The following is a 14,712-nucleotide window of genomic DNA, read 5'->3' on the forward strand; positions in this document are numbered from 1 at the left end:
AAATTTTTTTTTTTACAAAGGTCATGATAATACACGCAAAAGTGGTACCGAGTTCAGTTGCAGTGTTTGTGTTTTAGTTTAGGTAAGTACATATATATTTTTAAACAATTTTTATTTGAAAACATATTAAATGATTATTTGCATTAAGTATTTCCCCGTTAAACCAGAATCTCACTGGAAGAGATAGTCCTTGTAAACTGATTTTTGTTTTATCAAATTGATGTCCCGCTGTAAAATAAAATCAACTGATCCGGTTGTCCTGGCCCAGTTGCCTGTTCATTCGTTTGTTGTCTTGTGTACAAGATTTAAATCACATCTCTTACCTGAATTTTATCAAACTTGGAGAAATCACAGGCACCTGAAGTATGGATATTACTACCCCCACCCCTGTTTTTGATAAAAATCTGGTGGCAATAATTTCTCTGAAATGTGTGAATTCCCGTTCTATCTCATCCCTCTTTCAATTCATGTAATCGTTTCACGCTTTTTGTAAGCTTTAGAGATTGGGTTTCTGTGTATTATATTATACCAGTAGAAGGCCAATCTCTAAAGCTTACAAAAAGCATGAAACGGTTACATGAATCGAAAGAGGGATGAGATAGACCGGGAATTCACACATTTCAGAGAAATTATTGGCACCAAAAAAAAAAAATTATCAAAAAAAGGGGGAGGGGGTAGTAATATCCATACTTCAGGTGCCTGTGGGAGAAATGATGCCTTCTACAGATATCTTGATCCCTACTGCTTTATAAGGTTACAATCACAAGATGAGATATTTCTTGTGTACCTTGTAGTTGTAAATCATACAAAGGCCAAAAAAAAAAGATATGTTGGTTTCCACTTTCACCTCAAAATTTTAAAGGGTCGGTAGGTAGGTAGTTTTTTTTATTTTTTTTATTTTATAGGTTGAATAATTTTCTAATGATTTAGTATTCTACTATGCATAAAATAAAGTGATTATTTAGTAATCAAATAAAAGTTATATGATGAATCAATACATTTCTTCACTTTACTGTAAACAAAAACTGTTTCTGTGTTTTGGAATCTGTCTAGTATTGGTGCATTAAATAAATAACTTAATAAGTCAATAAATGTACTCATGTATAGTGATGACATTTGCAAAATCTGTGAGAATGGAAAAAATGTGTTAGGGTCAGCAGAAACTTTTAGGGTAGGTCGGGAAGTAGCTGCAGAACTGTAGCTCTCTGAAAAAATATTTTGACATAACAGGTCTTTGTTATGTCAAAATATTTTTTCAGAGAGCTACAGTTCTGCAGCTAGTTGGGAAGGTGGAAACCAACATATATTTTTTTGTTGGTCTAAGTATATAAAATCCTTGGTTCATATTTGTTTTCAAGGTTATATTGAAAGGTCAGAAGTCACATACTGAAATGGAAATTGTAAAATTCTGCAGCTCCATCCTCGTGTGATGTCACAATCTAATTAGAATTAGATCCTTTGATCCGCTCACGTATATTGCGACACAAGGTAGCTTGTGTAGCGATATACGTGAGCGGATCAAAGGATCTAATTTTAATTAGATTGGTGAAGTCATAGGTTTTAGCAAAATCTTTAAAATTAAACTGTACACATAATAAAATTATAGTTTTATTCACTGGGTAAAATAATAAATTTGGTAAACTATTGATTACTGTAAAAGTATATATTTTCCACAATTAATCAATTATTTAAAATAAAGTTAAATGTTTTCAAGAGCAAGAAATTCTATGCTGGTATTTTCTCTACGATAAGTCTATTATACAATGATTTCCCTGATATCCACAATTTATTTATACATATTTATAAAGTAGCATGCAGGTTTTTTGAAACTTGATTTCAAATTTGGTCATTTTAACAATTTTTTATGTAGTTTTATTATTCTTTTGTGATTTTCTAATGTTGACATATACTTCTGTTTATGTATATCTGACATCTTTAAAAAGGTGGCAACATACATATTTTCTTTGGTAATTGAATATGATTGAATTATATTATGTGGAAATTAATACAGTTTTTCCTCTTTGAACCATTGATATTGATGATTCACTTGAGGATGGAGCTACCTTTAAGGCACATTTTGTACCCATAATTTTTGTTAAACTTTCGGTACTTACTTTGCAGAGATCTCATCTTTTTCTTTTTTAATAATATACACATATTAAAGCATATGATTACAATTAAGTCACATATAAGTATCATTATGTGTAGAGGATAGAGGGAAAAGGAGAGAGAGAAATAAAGAGATGTAAGCTGTTGTAAGTAAACAGCAAGTTCTATCTGTTCCACTGGGTAGCAAACTCTTCCTCATCATCATTTTTGTATGAGATATATTCTTATGATTCATAAGATTCTCATTTGTGATGGTTTATTTGTTTCTCAGTGCATCTTGCAGTATAAACATAATATTTAAGCCATGATAGGATTTTGTATATATCATTGTTACACCCCAAATCGTCGCCTGTCCCAAATCGTCACCAGCGACGATTTGGAATGGGCGATGATTTGGGGTTTCCTATGTAACACCCCAAATTGTCGCCCGTCCCAAATCATCACCGGCGGAGATTTGGGCATAACCTCAAACCCCAAGTTGGCGTCCCCCTTGCTGCCACTATTTGGAAACATCATTTACGTACAAACTGGCCCTGTTTGTTAACTCCTCTCATCCTTCTTCGTTGTTCCCATAAACGTGATCCACAGCATATGAACAGTAAGAGCTAGAGCTTTGATATTTCACATGAGTATTCCTTGTGACAAGACCTTTCCGTGGGTACCAACGTTTTTGACCCTGTGTCCTTGACCTTTGAGTTTCACCTACTTTTTGAAAACTTTAACCTTGCTAATAACTATTGAACAGTAAGTGATAAAGCTTTGATATTTCACATGAGTATTCCTTATGACAAGACCTTTTCTTGGCTACCAACATTTTTTACCCTGTGACCTTGACCTTTGAGTTTCACCTACTTTTTGAAAACTTTAACCTTGCTAATAACTTTTGAACAGTAAGTGATGGAGCTTTGATATTTCACATGAGTATTCCTTGTGACAAGACCTTTCTGTTGGTACTAAACCTTTTGACCATGACATTTGACCTACTTTTATAAAAATTGACATTGGTCATAACTTCTAAATGTTAAATATTAGAGCTTTCATATTGTACATGAGCATTTCTTGTGACAAGATCTTTCTACTGCTACCAAGATATTTGTCCTTGTGACCTTGGCCATCTTTGGAATTGGACATTATCGGGGGCATTTGTGTTTCACAAACACATCTTGTTATATTCTAAAAAAAATCTTAATATTTGTATAGATCGATATTACAAAATTATTAAACCTGAGGAGTGAATCATCTTCATTCATAATATCTAATGTTGCTGTCAAACATTTGTTTATTAAAAAAGGGTTTATTGCCAACACAAATCTTTGGATATAATAAAACAGAGGTGAGTCAGCAGCACCAGTAGACTCATTAATAAGATTATTTAATACATGTATGATGTAGGACTTGAATACATCTATCCAAAATTTATTTTTCAGTGTTGACAAGATTTAGAAAACATAAGAAAATGCAAGCTACAAGGTAATTATGCAGTTAGAGCTAAATGGGTTGAAGAAGGCACCAGGAACCCACCACCCACCCCCAAAGACCGACCATCAAAATATTTCTGTGGTTTAAAATCTAGAAGTTTTGTGCATAGATTACCTTCCCTTCATTATTCTCCAATCTAGTTATTATTTTGCTTATAAAAGAACAAGGTACGATTGTGTACATAAAAAGCCCATAAAATTTCTCTGATTTAAATGTGTTTTGATCTTGATCTCTGTTTTGAATAAGTTAGATACATGCCAATTATACTATCTCAACTGAAATCAAAAGTTATGTCTTGTTTTATAGCATTATTACATCATGAATAAGAGTTTTTCTAGCCTTTTTTTTTTTCCAAAAAGGGCTTGATAACTGTTAAATTTCATCAGATTATTGATTAGGAAAAGGTGTGCCCATCTGTCGAGCAAAGTGAAATTAATATATATTGTGTATTAAGAGAAGATGAAAAATGTATTTGAATATAAATTTGGTTGATGCATGGGCTGTATGTTTTTTGAGAGGGAAACCTCATGAATTTATGAAATTTTTCATTGATTTTGGCATTTTTGGCAATTTTATGCCAACTTCACGCTCCTGTCATACAACACAAAGCAATTTTTGATCAAATTAAACGTAATTTGGATTTGCTACATATTCCGTATTTAAATGCCATATTTCGGGACTCCTGCTGAAATCATCTAGTTTCTGGGCCAGATGACTGTAGAAACTGCACCCACTTCTTTGATTTAGAAGCCTCCAGTACTCTTTACCACATGAAATCTAATAAATCCCCAGGATCTGATGATTTTTCTGCTGAATTCTTCAAAAGGTTTTGGTATTTTTGTTGTAAGGTCTATTAATCATGGATATAGTAATGATATTTTGTCAATTACACAAAGACTTGGTACCATTACACTAGCTGCCACTGAAAGGTGATAATCCAAGACAATATCTAAAGAATTGGAGACCTATATATGACTGTGTTGATTACTGTCTATAAAATTGCATCAAGTTCAGTGGCTATGACATCTAGATAAATTAATCAATTATGTCGATCAAACAGGTTTTATTCTGAATAGATACATTGAAGGAAATACAAGGCTTAATGATAATATGCATTACACTGAGAGAGAAAATATACCGGGTATATTACTACTTATCAATTTTGAAAAAGCTTTTGATACAGAATCTTTTGAATTTATTAAAAACAAACACTTACCCTTTTTTTCATTATACTTTGGCACTTCTGTTCAGAATTGGGTTTTGTTTTTTATACGCCCATCGAAGACAGGACATATTATGGTATGGCGTCGTCCGTCTGTCTGTCCGTCCGGACCTTGTGGGCAGGATACAGACTGAACCATAAGCCCTAGGACTTTACAACTTGGTACATTTGATCACCATGATGAGAGGAAGATGCCTATTGTTTTTCAAGGTCAAAGGTCAAGGTCGTAGTATCACTTATTAGGAAAACCTTGTTGATAAATGTGTTACTGATTCCTTATTTTGTCAATAGAATTTTTCTAAAATACTGCATTTTTTAAGCCTGAAAATATGTGATGTTTATTATAACTAGAAGATTATCTGACTATGGCTTTTATTCAAATCCGGGGATACGTTATTGTGGTTGTAAAATATGTAATTCCGATCAGTGAAAGTCAATTGTTTGTTTGATCATTTTTTATACGCCTGTGAGTGTCTTTAGACGGGACGTATTATGGTACAGCGATGTCTGTATGTCCGTCCGTCCATCCGTCAGTCCATTCGGGGTTTTCTCTTAATAATTTCATTTCCCTTTCACATATCATGCTGAAACTTGCTGTGTAGCTTCTTTGTGGGTCACTCTAGATCATACTGCAATTTTGATCCATTTCGACCTTTTTTCCAGGAGTTTTGCCCCTTTATTTGGAAATAATTATTATATGGAGGGTACATAGTTTGTCCGCCCTACTCCTCCCACAGTTTTCAAGTCAGAGTATTCTTATTTTGTGGAGTGTTTATATGGGTATTGAAGATGTGTATGTGGGATGGATTTTGATTTTCTACAATTTTTGAGAAAATTACAGATTGTTGAACTTAGTCTATTTGGAAATTAATATTCTATGGAGGGTACATAATTTGCCCGCCCAACTCCTCCCACAGTTTTCAAGTGAGGATCATCTTATTTTGTGGAGTGTTTGTATGGGTATTGAAGATGTGCATCTGGGGAAGGATTTTGATTTTCTTCCATTTTTGAAAAAATTACAGGTTGTTGATACTACCTGAAGCAAAGTTATACAAATCATAGCACAAGAAAAACATCCTATGTGAGTATTTCACGGGCGTATTATGTACCGTTTGCGGTACTCTTGTTACAGATATTACATCTGCAGTAAATCAAGGTGGTAATTCTGAAAGAATCAATATTCATGTAGATGGCAGACAAAATGACCTGTTGTGGCCATATATTTTCTTAATTTGTACAGAAATATTAGCCATTCAGAATAGATTAAGTTATCACTGTAAACAATGTAGACAAGAAGATTTCCCAGTTAGCTGATGACACTTCACTTATCCCTGATGGTAGTAAAGAATCTCTCATAGAAACATTGAAAACACTGAGATGATTTTCAGAGCTGTCTGGACTTCATATCAATGTTAACAAAACCCAAATAGCATGGATTGGATTCAAAATATTTAGTAATGAAATCTTACTACCCAAGTACAGGCTGAAGTGGGGTACTAATAGATTTAGGCCACAGTTTTTTTATTTCTTGGTTTATGGATCCGCCGACCCAAATTTCTGGGGAATCGAAAAAAAAAAAAAAAATGCAAATTTCTACTTTTTTTAAATTCCGCCAATTCTGCCCAACATGTCAAATCGAAAATAAAAATAAAATGCATTTTCAATTTTACGAATAAAAAATCGTGAATCGCAAACCTATTGATTTGTATTTGGTAATCACTATTCGTTTTGCGAAATATCTTTATTCCATATTTTTAAAAACCCTGTAAACAGATATGGCCACGCACGATGACAGTAACGATACCTATATCGTTCTTGTCGACGAAACAGATGCGAGATGGCATTTCATCATGGAAAAAAGGAATTGATAGAAATAAATATTTCTCATACAAATGGCAATATTCTTGCTGCTAACATAACACAAAATGCAGTGCTATTTGGGTGTTTAAAGATGAGAGGAAGGTACGGCTGTTAGCGACTTTACTAAACTGGATGTTCTATCATTAAATTGATAATGTTCTACGGACCCGGTTTGAGTGTGACGAGGGCCTGTACCGAGACACAGATTATTCTAACTAGTGACTTCATACCACAGCAGTACATGTCATAATAAATGTATTTGAATACATGTACGTGCATCTCTGCCGTCAAAAATCTTAACAGGGAATAGTTCTAACAGAGTGAGAAATTGTTAGGTGCTTTTGATATTATAATGAACGCCTGTAAAAAATATGACCAGATAAAACTCAGAAAGGTATGCATATTTCTTGTAAATTAGTATACCTTGTGTAGTGGTGGAAAGAATTTGAGTATCAAATAAAAATGAAAAACAAGAAACATTTCTTTCAAAAAGATGGTAGATAATTCCATGGGCATGTCTATGTGGGGAAAATGGGGTTTAAAATTATTTCATAGGGTATAAACATTCTGAAATTAAAAATGGAATTACTACATACAATTGTAATTTAGTGCTTATATTAATTTTTTTTCTTTATATTTACAATTTGTAAATGTAAAATCTTTATTGAGCATATACAGTAAAATTACTGAACAACATTATATAATTACTGGATACTTTACAACATCAAAGAGATATGACCTTATACATTCTCCGCTTATGTTCTACCAAAGTGTAACATAGATACATGTATATAGTTATACACTGAATTTGAAATTGCATTTTTTTTCAAAATTCATATTAACATACTAGTCACTCTAAAGAATTTTTTATCTAATATTTTTTAAATACATGTTTTTTTTAATTGTACTCACGAAATAATGTTAATGATTTATTGAAAATAAAACAACGATAGATGTTAAAAATGTTTATTTTATTTTATATCTCCCGACCGACCCTAAATTTTATTTTTAAAATCCGTAAACCAATAAATTAAAAAACTGTGGCCTTACTTATCAAAAACATAATTAAATGATAAGAAATAAAACTTATAATTCTTTGTTTGATGCATGTATCAAACGAAACATTGAACGGAAAACTTTTTCATCAATTCGCTATGCGCATTGATGAAGTTTTCCGTCCAATGTTTCGTTTGATACATGCATCAAACAAAGAATTATAAGTTTCATTTCTTAATACTAGGAATACATTTTGATGTGAAACTAGAAATAATGATACAGCTTAACCATGACCAAATTGTGTACAGATTAAATGGAATTCCCATGGGAAAAAGTAGTTATTAAGATACTAAGCTTTACCCTTATTAAACCTTATCTTAATGTCCATCCCAAATCCCTCTGAATTTTACTGTAATGATTTAGAAGAAGCTTCTTTTTTTTCGTTTGGAACAATTTGATTCTCATGACCAAACAAAAAAGAAGTAATTGTTAAAAAATATGAAGAGTTGAGGGGGGGGGGGTGTTGAAAATGGTAAATCTTCTGGTAAATCTTTCATAGCTTCCATGCAATCATTTTGGGTAAGACATCTCATTTATTCACGTAGAGGGATGGGAGTTTTTATTCCTAACTTTTACTTGAACAAATTCACTGAGTTATCATTTTCTTGAAAACACTACAGAGGGATGTTGGTTCCTGTCGTCTCAGTGGTTTGCTGTGTGACTGGGAGGTTCTCAGGGTTTTACCTTGGCCCCATTTCAAACCTAAAACGTAAATGTATGTAGTGACTGCCCTTTCACCAAATGATCAGCATTTTATACTGTAATTGAGAGTTGTGGATCTTTTAGATGAGACCTTAAAAACTGATGCCCCATGTCACGTCGGGCATGAACATGATAAAGGACACTCACTACTATAACCCTGAGTCTAAATTAATGGCACCTCACTTACAGCTGGTGATGTTTCAACATGAGAGAAAAATTCTCAAAGGAATATAAAAAAGAAACAAGTTCCTATTTGTTTTCAAGGTAAAAAGTAAACAGCCAAGGCCAATGAAAGGAAAATTATGATCGTACAAGATTTTAGCTACATTTTTCATCCAAATTTTGTCAGACTTACGAGATCAAACTTTTATGAATGAAACTTTATATAAAGATCTGGATTCCTATCAGCTTTCAAAAAGAAATGTAAAAGATTAAGATCACTGGAGGGATAATTTTCTGGAATTTTTTTTATATGTAGTTTTTGTTTGATATAAATGCACTTGTAAGGATTATATCTTATACCAAGCTAAGTCTTGGTTTCTAATGATTTTCAACCGGTCCAGATTACTGGAATGAAAATTCCAAAATAACTCCTGTTCATGATTTCTGTAGCACTTGTAGGAATGCTATCTAACAAAATGTCATGTTTTGAGGGAATGTCACACTTTGCACATCTCTTGTTTTCAAAGTAATCTGCAGATCAAACTATATGAAACATGAGCACAAATTTTCCATATTCGGCTTCACACAGCTGTTTTGTTTTGAAACTGCCAGTAGATGGTATGGAACTGATAAGGCATAGAATTTTAAAATAGTTCTGACCTCTACTGGTTTGCTCAAACTTTTAAGTGATATACATTTTATATGTCTAAGGATTTTGACAATAAGGAGTATTTAATTCTTTTCTTTAGGACACTTATCTGAAAACTGCAAACAGTGTAACTGGACAGAGTCCCAGACATGGCTGACATTTGGGAGAGGATCTGCAGACCTCATAGAAACACATCATTCTGGGCTGGACAAGACTTTGGATTCTGCTTTGAGGAGTTGGCAGTCATTTTCCCTCCCCATCTCTTGCTGTTGGCAGTCAGTGTCTATCATTTAGCAAGCGCCAGGAGAGTAGGAGTCAACAGTTCCACATATCATCTCCCTGCACTGTTAAAGCTTAGGCTGTTATGTGCAGTATGCCTAACGCTGACGGCAGTTGCTGCTCCACTTTTTACAAAAACATTATCAGGATTTTCACTTAGTGCTGTGGACATAGTTACATCTGCTGTTGTTGCTATTTGTTGGATCATTCATTCCTTTTATATTTGGAAGTTAAAGTATTTAGTATGGGGGACTTATAGAGGACCTTTATTAAATATTTTGTCTTACATTTTAACTTTTATAGCTGCTTGTTTTTTGTTGCATACTGCCATTTTATATTGGATCCATAGACTAGGAGGTTTTAATAAGTATTTTTGTGTGTGCACTTTTGTAAATTTTGGTTTACATTGTGTGTATGTATTATCACTGCTACCAAATACTCAAAGAGGGATCAATGTGCAATTGCTTAGTCATAGTTTAAACATAAACACAGAAGAAGAACCACTATCAAATAGTTCCAGGACAAGTTATGGTGCTGTTAGACAGGATCGTTGTCTCTTAGTTGGAGAGGATAACAAATCGTGGCTGTCAAGGATAACATTTAACTGGGTTAACCCATTAATGGTGAAGGGAGCTAAACAGGACATATCAACTGTTGATGATCTCTTCAAATTACCTACAAGACTGAATACCAATAGGATAGAGAACAAATTTAGCCTATCTATAGATTCTAAAACTAATTCAGTCATCTCAGAACAGAATGAAGATAGCTTACGGAGGAATTCTTTTGAAAAGAATAGTATAATTCCAGAAGCGAAAATAAAATCACAAAGTACCAAAAGATCTTTATTAAAAGCATTGAATAGTACATTTGGATGGGAATACTATTCTCTTGGAATTTTAAAGCTGATGGCTGATCTTGCTGGATTTGCAGGCCCTCTACTTCTCAACCTTTTGGTATCCTATGTAGAAAATAAAAATGAACCGGAGGTACACGGAGTGTACTATGCGATAGGACTCCTTGTCTCAACCTTTGTCGGATCTTTGTGTTCTACCCAGTTTGACTACAACATGCAGGTGGTTGGACTGAAAATCAGATGCTCTGTAATAACAACTGTTTATAAGAAAGCTTTAAGAGTCAGCAGTGTGTCCTCATCAAAATTCAGTACTGGAGAAATTGTCAATTTCATGAGTACTGATACAGACAGAGTGGTGAATTTCTGTCCCAGTTTTCATGCATTTTGGAGCCTCCCATTTCAAGTGGGTGTGTCTCTCTATCTGCTCCACAGTCAAGTTGGGTTGGCATTTTTAGCAGGTCTGGGGTTTGCTATTCTTTTGATTCCTGTTAATAAATGGCTGGCCAGCAAAATAGGGCAGCTTAGTACAGAGATGATGCACCAGAAGGATGCTAGGGTCAAGGTCAGTGGAATTCTATTCTTGTAAAGTTTAGAAGGAAAAAAATCAACCCAGGAATGTGAAACAAATTTGGTTGTTTTTGGTACCCATGAAAACTGCATCGGAGTTTAGGATAACTGTTGAAATTTTATTTTAGTTTTGTCTATTTCATCTGTTAAAAGTATTTATCAAAGTCATTCATAAATTGAAGCAATCATTTTAATTTTAGATGATGACAGAAATTCTCAGAGGAATCCGTGTTATCAAATTCTATGCTTGGGAGGATACATTTCAAACAAAAATTGAGAAGTTACGGAGTGCTGAGTTAAAAAGTTTGAAAGGACGGAAGTATCTGGATGCGATGTGTGTTTATTTCTGGGCCACTACACCAGTGTTAATATCAATCCTGACATTCACCACGTACTCTTTACTAGGACACACTCTCACTGCGGCAAAGGTACATGTGAAAATTGTTATCTCTAGTAGTACAATGTATACTGTAGATTCCTTATTTTACACGAGGACTTAATATCGCAAATGGACTTGTAGACATCATATCTCGAGAACACAAAGAGGTTTTACATGTATATCAGCAATATGAAAATAAAAGCAAGTAATTTTATTTTGCGAGTGATGCTGCTTGCGAAATTACACGAAAATGAATTCCTTGCATATAATTAGGAATCTACAGTTGACACCTGCTCTGACAATTTATGCTAGTATAGAAACTCTTTGGTGGGTAAAACTGCGTGTTATGTTTACATTGATGCAGTCCAGTCATGCACATGATCCTTAGAAAGTGTTCAATGATGATGATGCGATGATTATGATGATGTGATGATGAAGATGATGTGATGATGAAGATGATAATGTAGTGATGATGATGTGATTATGATGATGTAATGATGATATGGTGGTGATGATGATGTGATTGTGATGATGTGGTGGTGATGATGATATGATGATGATGTGGTGATGATTTGTGTTGTATTCTGTAGGTGTTTACCAGTTTGTCCCTGTTTTTGATGTTGATCAGCCCTCTGAATGCCTTCCCCTGGGTCCTGAATGGTCTGATGGAAGCATGGGTCTCTCTGAACAGACTACAGTCCTTTGTGTCTCTCTCCAATTTTGATCTTCACACATATTACTCACAGGTATATGGTAAGTATCAAAATCCAAACTATGATATCAGCCTACATTGTGGAAAAGAATACCGAATCCACATTAGCAAGTAATGCAAGAATACCGAACCCACATTAGCAAGTGATGCAAAAAAAATTCTGCATTATTTGCGACCTTCATATCCTGCTTAACAAACCAAATAAAGACATTTTGTTATTTATATTTTTCTGTATCTTTTTAATATAAATACTTTCAAGTACATGAAATATAGATATTACTGATTATTGATCTGTAAGTTATTTAAACGTAACAGCTGAAAGTCACCTGACCTTGACTTGTCTCCATATTTGGTCATGATTTCCATATTTGAACAATGGACTAAGAAAGGCAAACTCTAAATGCAAATTGTGACACAATTTGGTAGCATTTAGTACAGAAATAAACTATGTTATAACTGTGATACTGAACACTTGTGAGGGGCGGGTCTTATGCAAACGAGGATGCAAGTGTTCTGTATTGCAAGAATATCTTTAATACAGCACAGAAATACTTGGATTACTGCCAACTTTTAATAGAAGAAAAACTTGCATGAATTTTAATGCAGCTATTTGGCATAAATGACAACAGAGTCTGAACGAAAACAAAATGTCTAAACAATCCTTAGTTTCCAATACTGAAATTAAAATTACAATTGGCAAAAACTGCTTTGTTTGAGTTAGCAAGGTCCTGCAAAATACGAACTTCTCCATGTTCACATTTCACTTTCTTCAGCGGGAGCTCAACATCTGATTTCACAGACACTGATTTGCTCTGGGGTGGATCCAAAAAATTTGACACTTCCACTTCCATTTGTTCACTACTCCGCTTGTATTTTCTTACACTTTTCTCGGATCTATGGCCCGTGCGTCACATGATTTCCTGCTCAGACACGCCGCTCATGTACAATTGCGTAGCACATGTACGTTTACCACTATGGTTTGTGAAATTTCCTTTCAATCCACCCATTTCAGCAATTGTCTTCATAAATGTCTTTAGCTTGTTTACCCCAACCAACTGTTGACTGAAACGTATCTGAGCTTCATATGTGGGAGGTAGTGGTCGTCGGTAAAATGCACCGGTATTCCCCAGTGACCCCAAATACAGCTCGAAGTAGTCAACAATGCAACGATCTCCTACAATATAAATAAAGTAAATGAAGTTCAACTTAACTGTCCGAACATTTGTGTGTGTGTGGTGTTGGGGGTGGTGGGGGGGTGGGGGGGGGGGGGTGTTGCAACCAAAACTAATGCTTTTGTTTTAATAATCGAAGATTCTAACTGGCAATTGTAATCTTGACCAAAGATATGAATAATAAGAAGTTTCATTGTATGAATTAAAATAGAAATTGCTACATTCAATTTAACACAGTACTTACCAGGCGGAGAATGGTGTTTAAGGTTTTTAGACTGCACATTAAGGTGTCGTAAGCCACCTTTATAAGTTTTCGTGGCCCTATCCGTGAACTGGATGTATTTCCCATGGCTATCCTCGCTGATCTTGAATTGCTCGCAATGTAAATCATGGTGTTCATCATGTTCCCGAAGTCCAAATATTTTACACGCATAAAAGAATACGGTATGTTGCAGCTGTTCAGCCGTTTCTCTTCCAAACACATGTTTTAGCCACAGTATTTCCTCATCTTGTGGTAGAACAGGGTCTGCCTGCTTAACATCACATCCCAAGCCTTTGTCTATTAAGGATTTCATCCTTACGTCAACTAATTTCCGGAATTCGGCGAACTCTCCATTAGTCTCATCTAGGAAATTCTTGTCGTAAACACCATTATCCTTTAAAAATCGTAAAAGTCCGCACAGTATCAGGTAAATAGATCTTGGCTGATATTCAGTGCCATACCTCTTCCGCGCCTCCATAACGAATCGTCCTAACCAGAAACTCATTTGCTGTGACGTCATTTGATATAGCTCGGGAATATTTTCCCTTCTGCTGGCACGCCATTTCTCGAACAAATTCATTGCCCATATAGTGTTATTTTTTGTGTTCACGTTTTCTTGGTCTTTAATCAAATTCTTTATCTCAACATCACTCACTGGTGGACCAAAACGACTTTCGTCCCGTTCCGCACTAGACCTATCGATCTCCATGGCGCCAGTATCAAGGGTCTGGGGGGATAATGAGAGATCCAGCAATCCTTCAAACACAGCATTTTCCGATTCCAAAGCCTCACATACTTGCGATAGCGTAATATCATCAATTTCATTGATCAAATACTCGTCAATTGGTGGCAGACCCAAGTCAAAATCAAATCCAAGATCGAACTCGCCACTACGCCTAGGGTTACCTTCCATCCTGGCTGAAATTTCCGCGCTCTCTGATACTTTCACACGCGTGATCAATTGACTAAAGTTATCTGATTGGTTGATCAATCAAGGGATCGTGTTAAAATTCAAACATCGTTTAGGGGTCGTGTCACAAGTCATTTAGAATACTCGTTTTCTACTGTATCGAAGATACAAGGCGGGGCTCGTCTCGAGCTGTCGCTCTCGCCTTAAGCCCCGTCCTGTATCTCCGATACAGTAGAAAACTCATACTCTAAATATAACTAATAAACCATCATAACAAAAATGAATATTTTTCTTTATTGAATCGCCCTTTATTGAATCGCAATTTCATCCACAGAT

At 34.8% G+C, this 14,712-nt stretch overlaps 1 protein-coding gene across 2 annotated transcripts in view; it reads left to right on the forward strand.

Moving 5' to 3' along the window:
* Positions 1-5: 5 nt before the first annotated feature.
* Positions 6-14,712, forward strand: part of LOC125652655 (ATP-binding cassette sub-family C member 10-like) — a 34,418-nt gene continuing 19,711 nt past the window's right edge. Inside the window, exons 1-5 of one of the 2 annotated variants that reach the window (XM_048881998.2) lie at positions 6-82; positions 3,537-3,579; positions 9,340-10,936; positions 11,142-11,369; positions 11,911-12,073. In XM_048881998.2, coding sequence (XP_048737955.2) covers positions 9,389-10,936; positions 11,142-11,369; positions 11,911-12,073 — 1,939 coding nt within the window. In that variant the 5' untranslated portion in view covers positions 6-82; positions 3,537-3,579; positions 9,340-9,388. Of the gene's footprint in view, positions 83-3,536; positions 3,580-8,454; positions 8,693-9,339; positions 10,937-11,141; positions 11,370-11,910; positions 12,074-14,712 lie in introns of those variants that run through there. The other variant, XM_048881999.2, reaches the window with a different exon arrangement.

This window comes from Ostrea edulis, chromosome 5, assembly GCF_947568905.1.
Source record: "Ostrea edulis chromosome 5, xbOstEdul1.1, whole genome shotgun sequence".
Taxonomy (NCBI): Eukaryota; Metazoa; Mollusca; class Bivalvia; order Ostreida; family Ostreidae; genus Ostrea; species Ostrea edulis.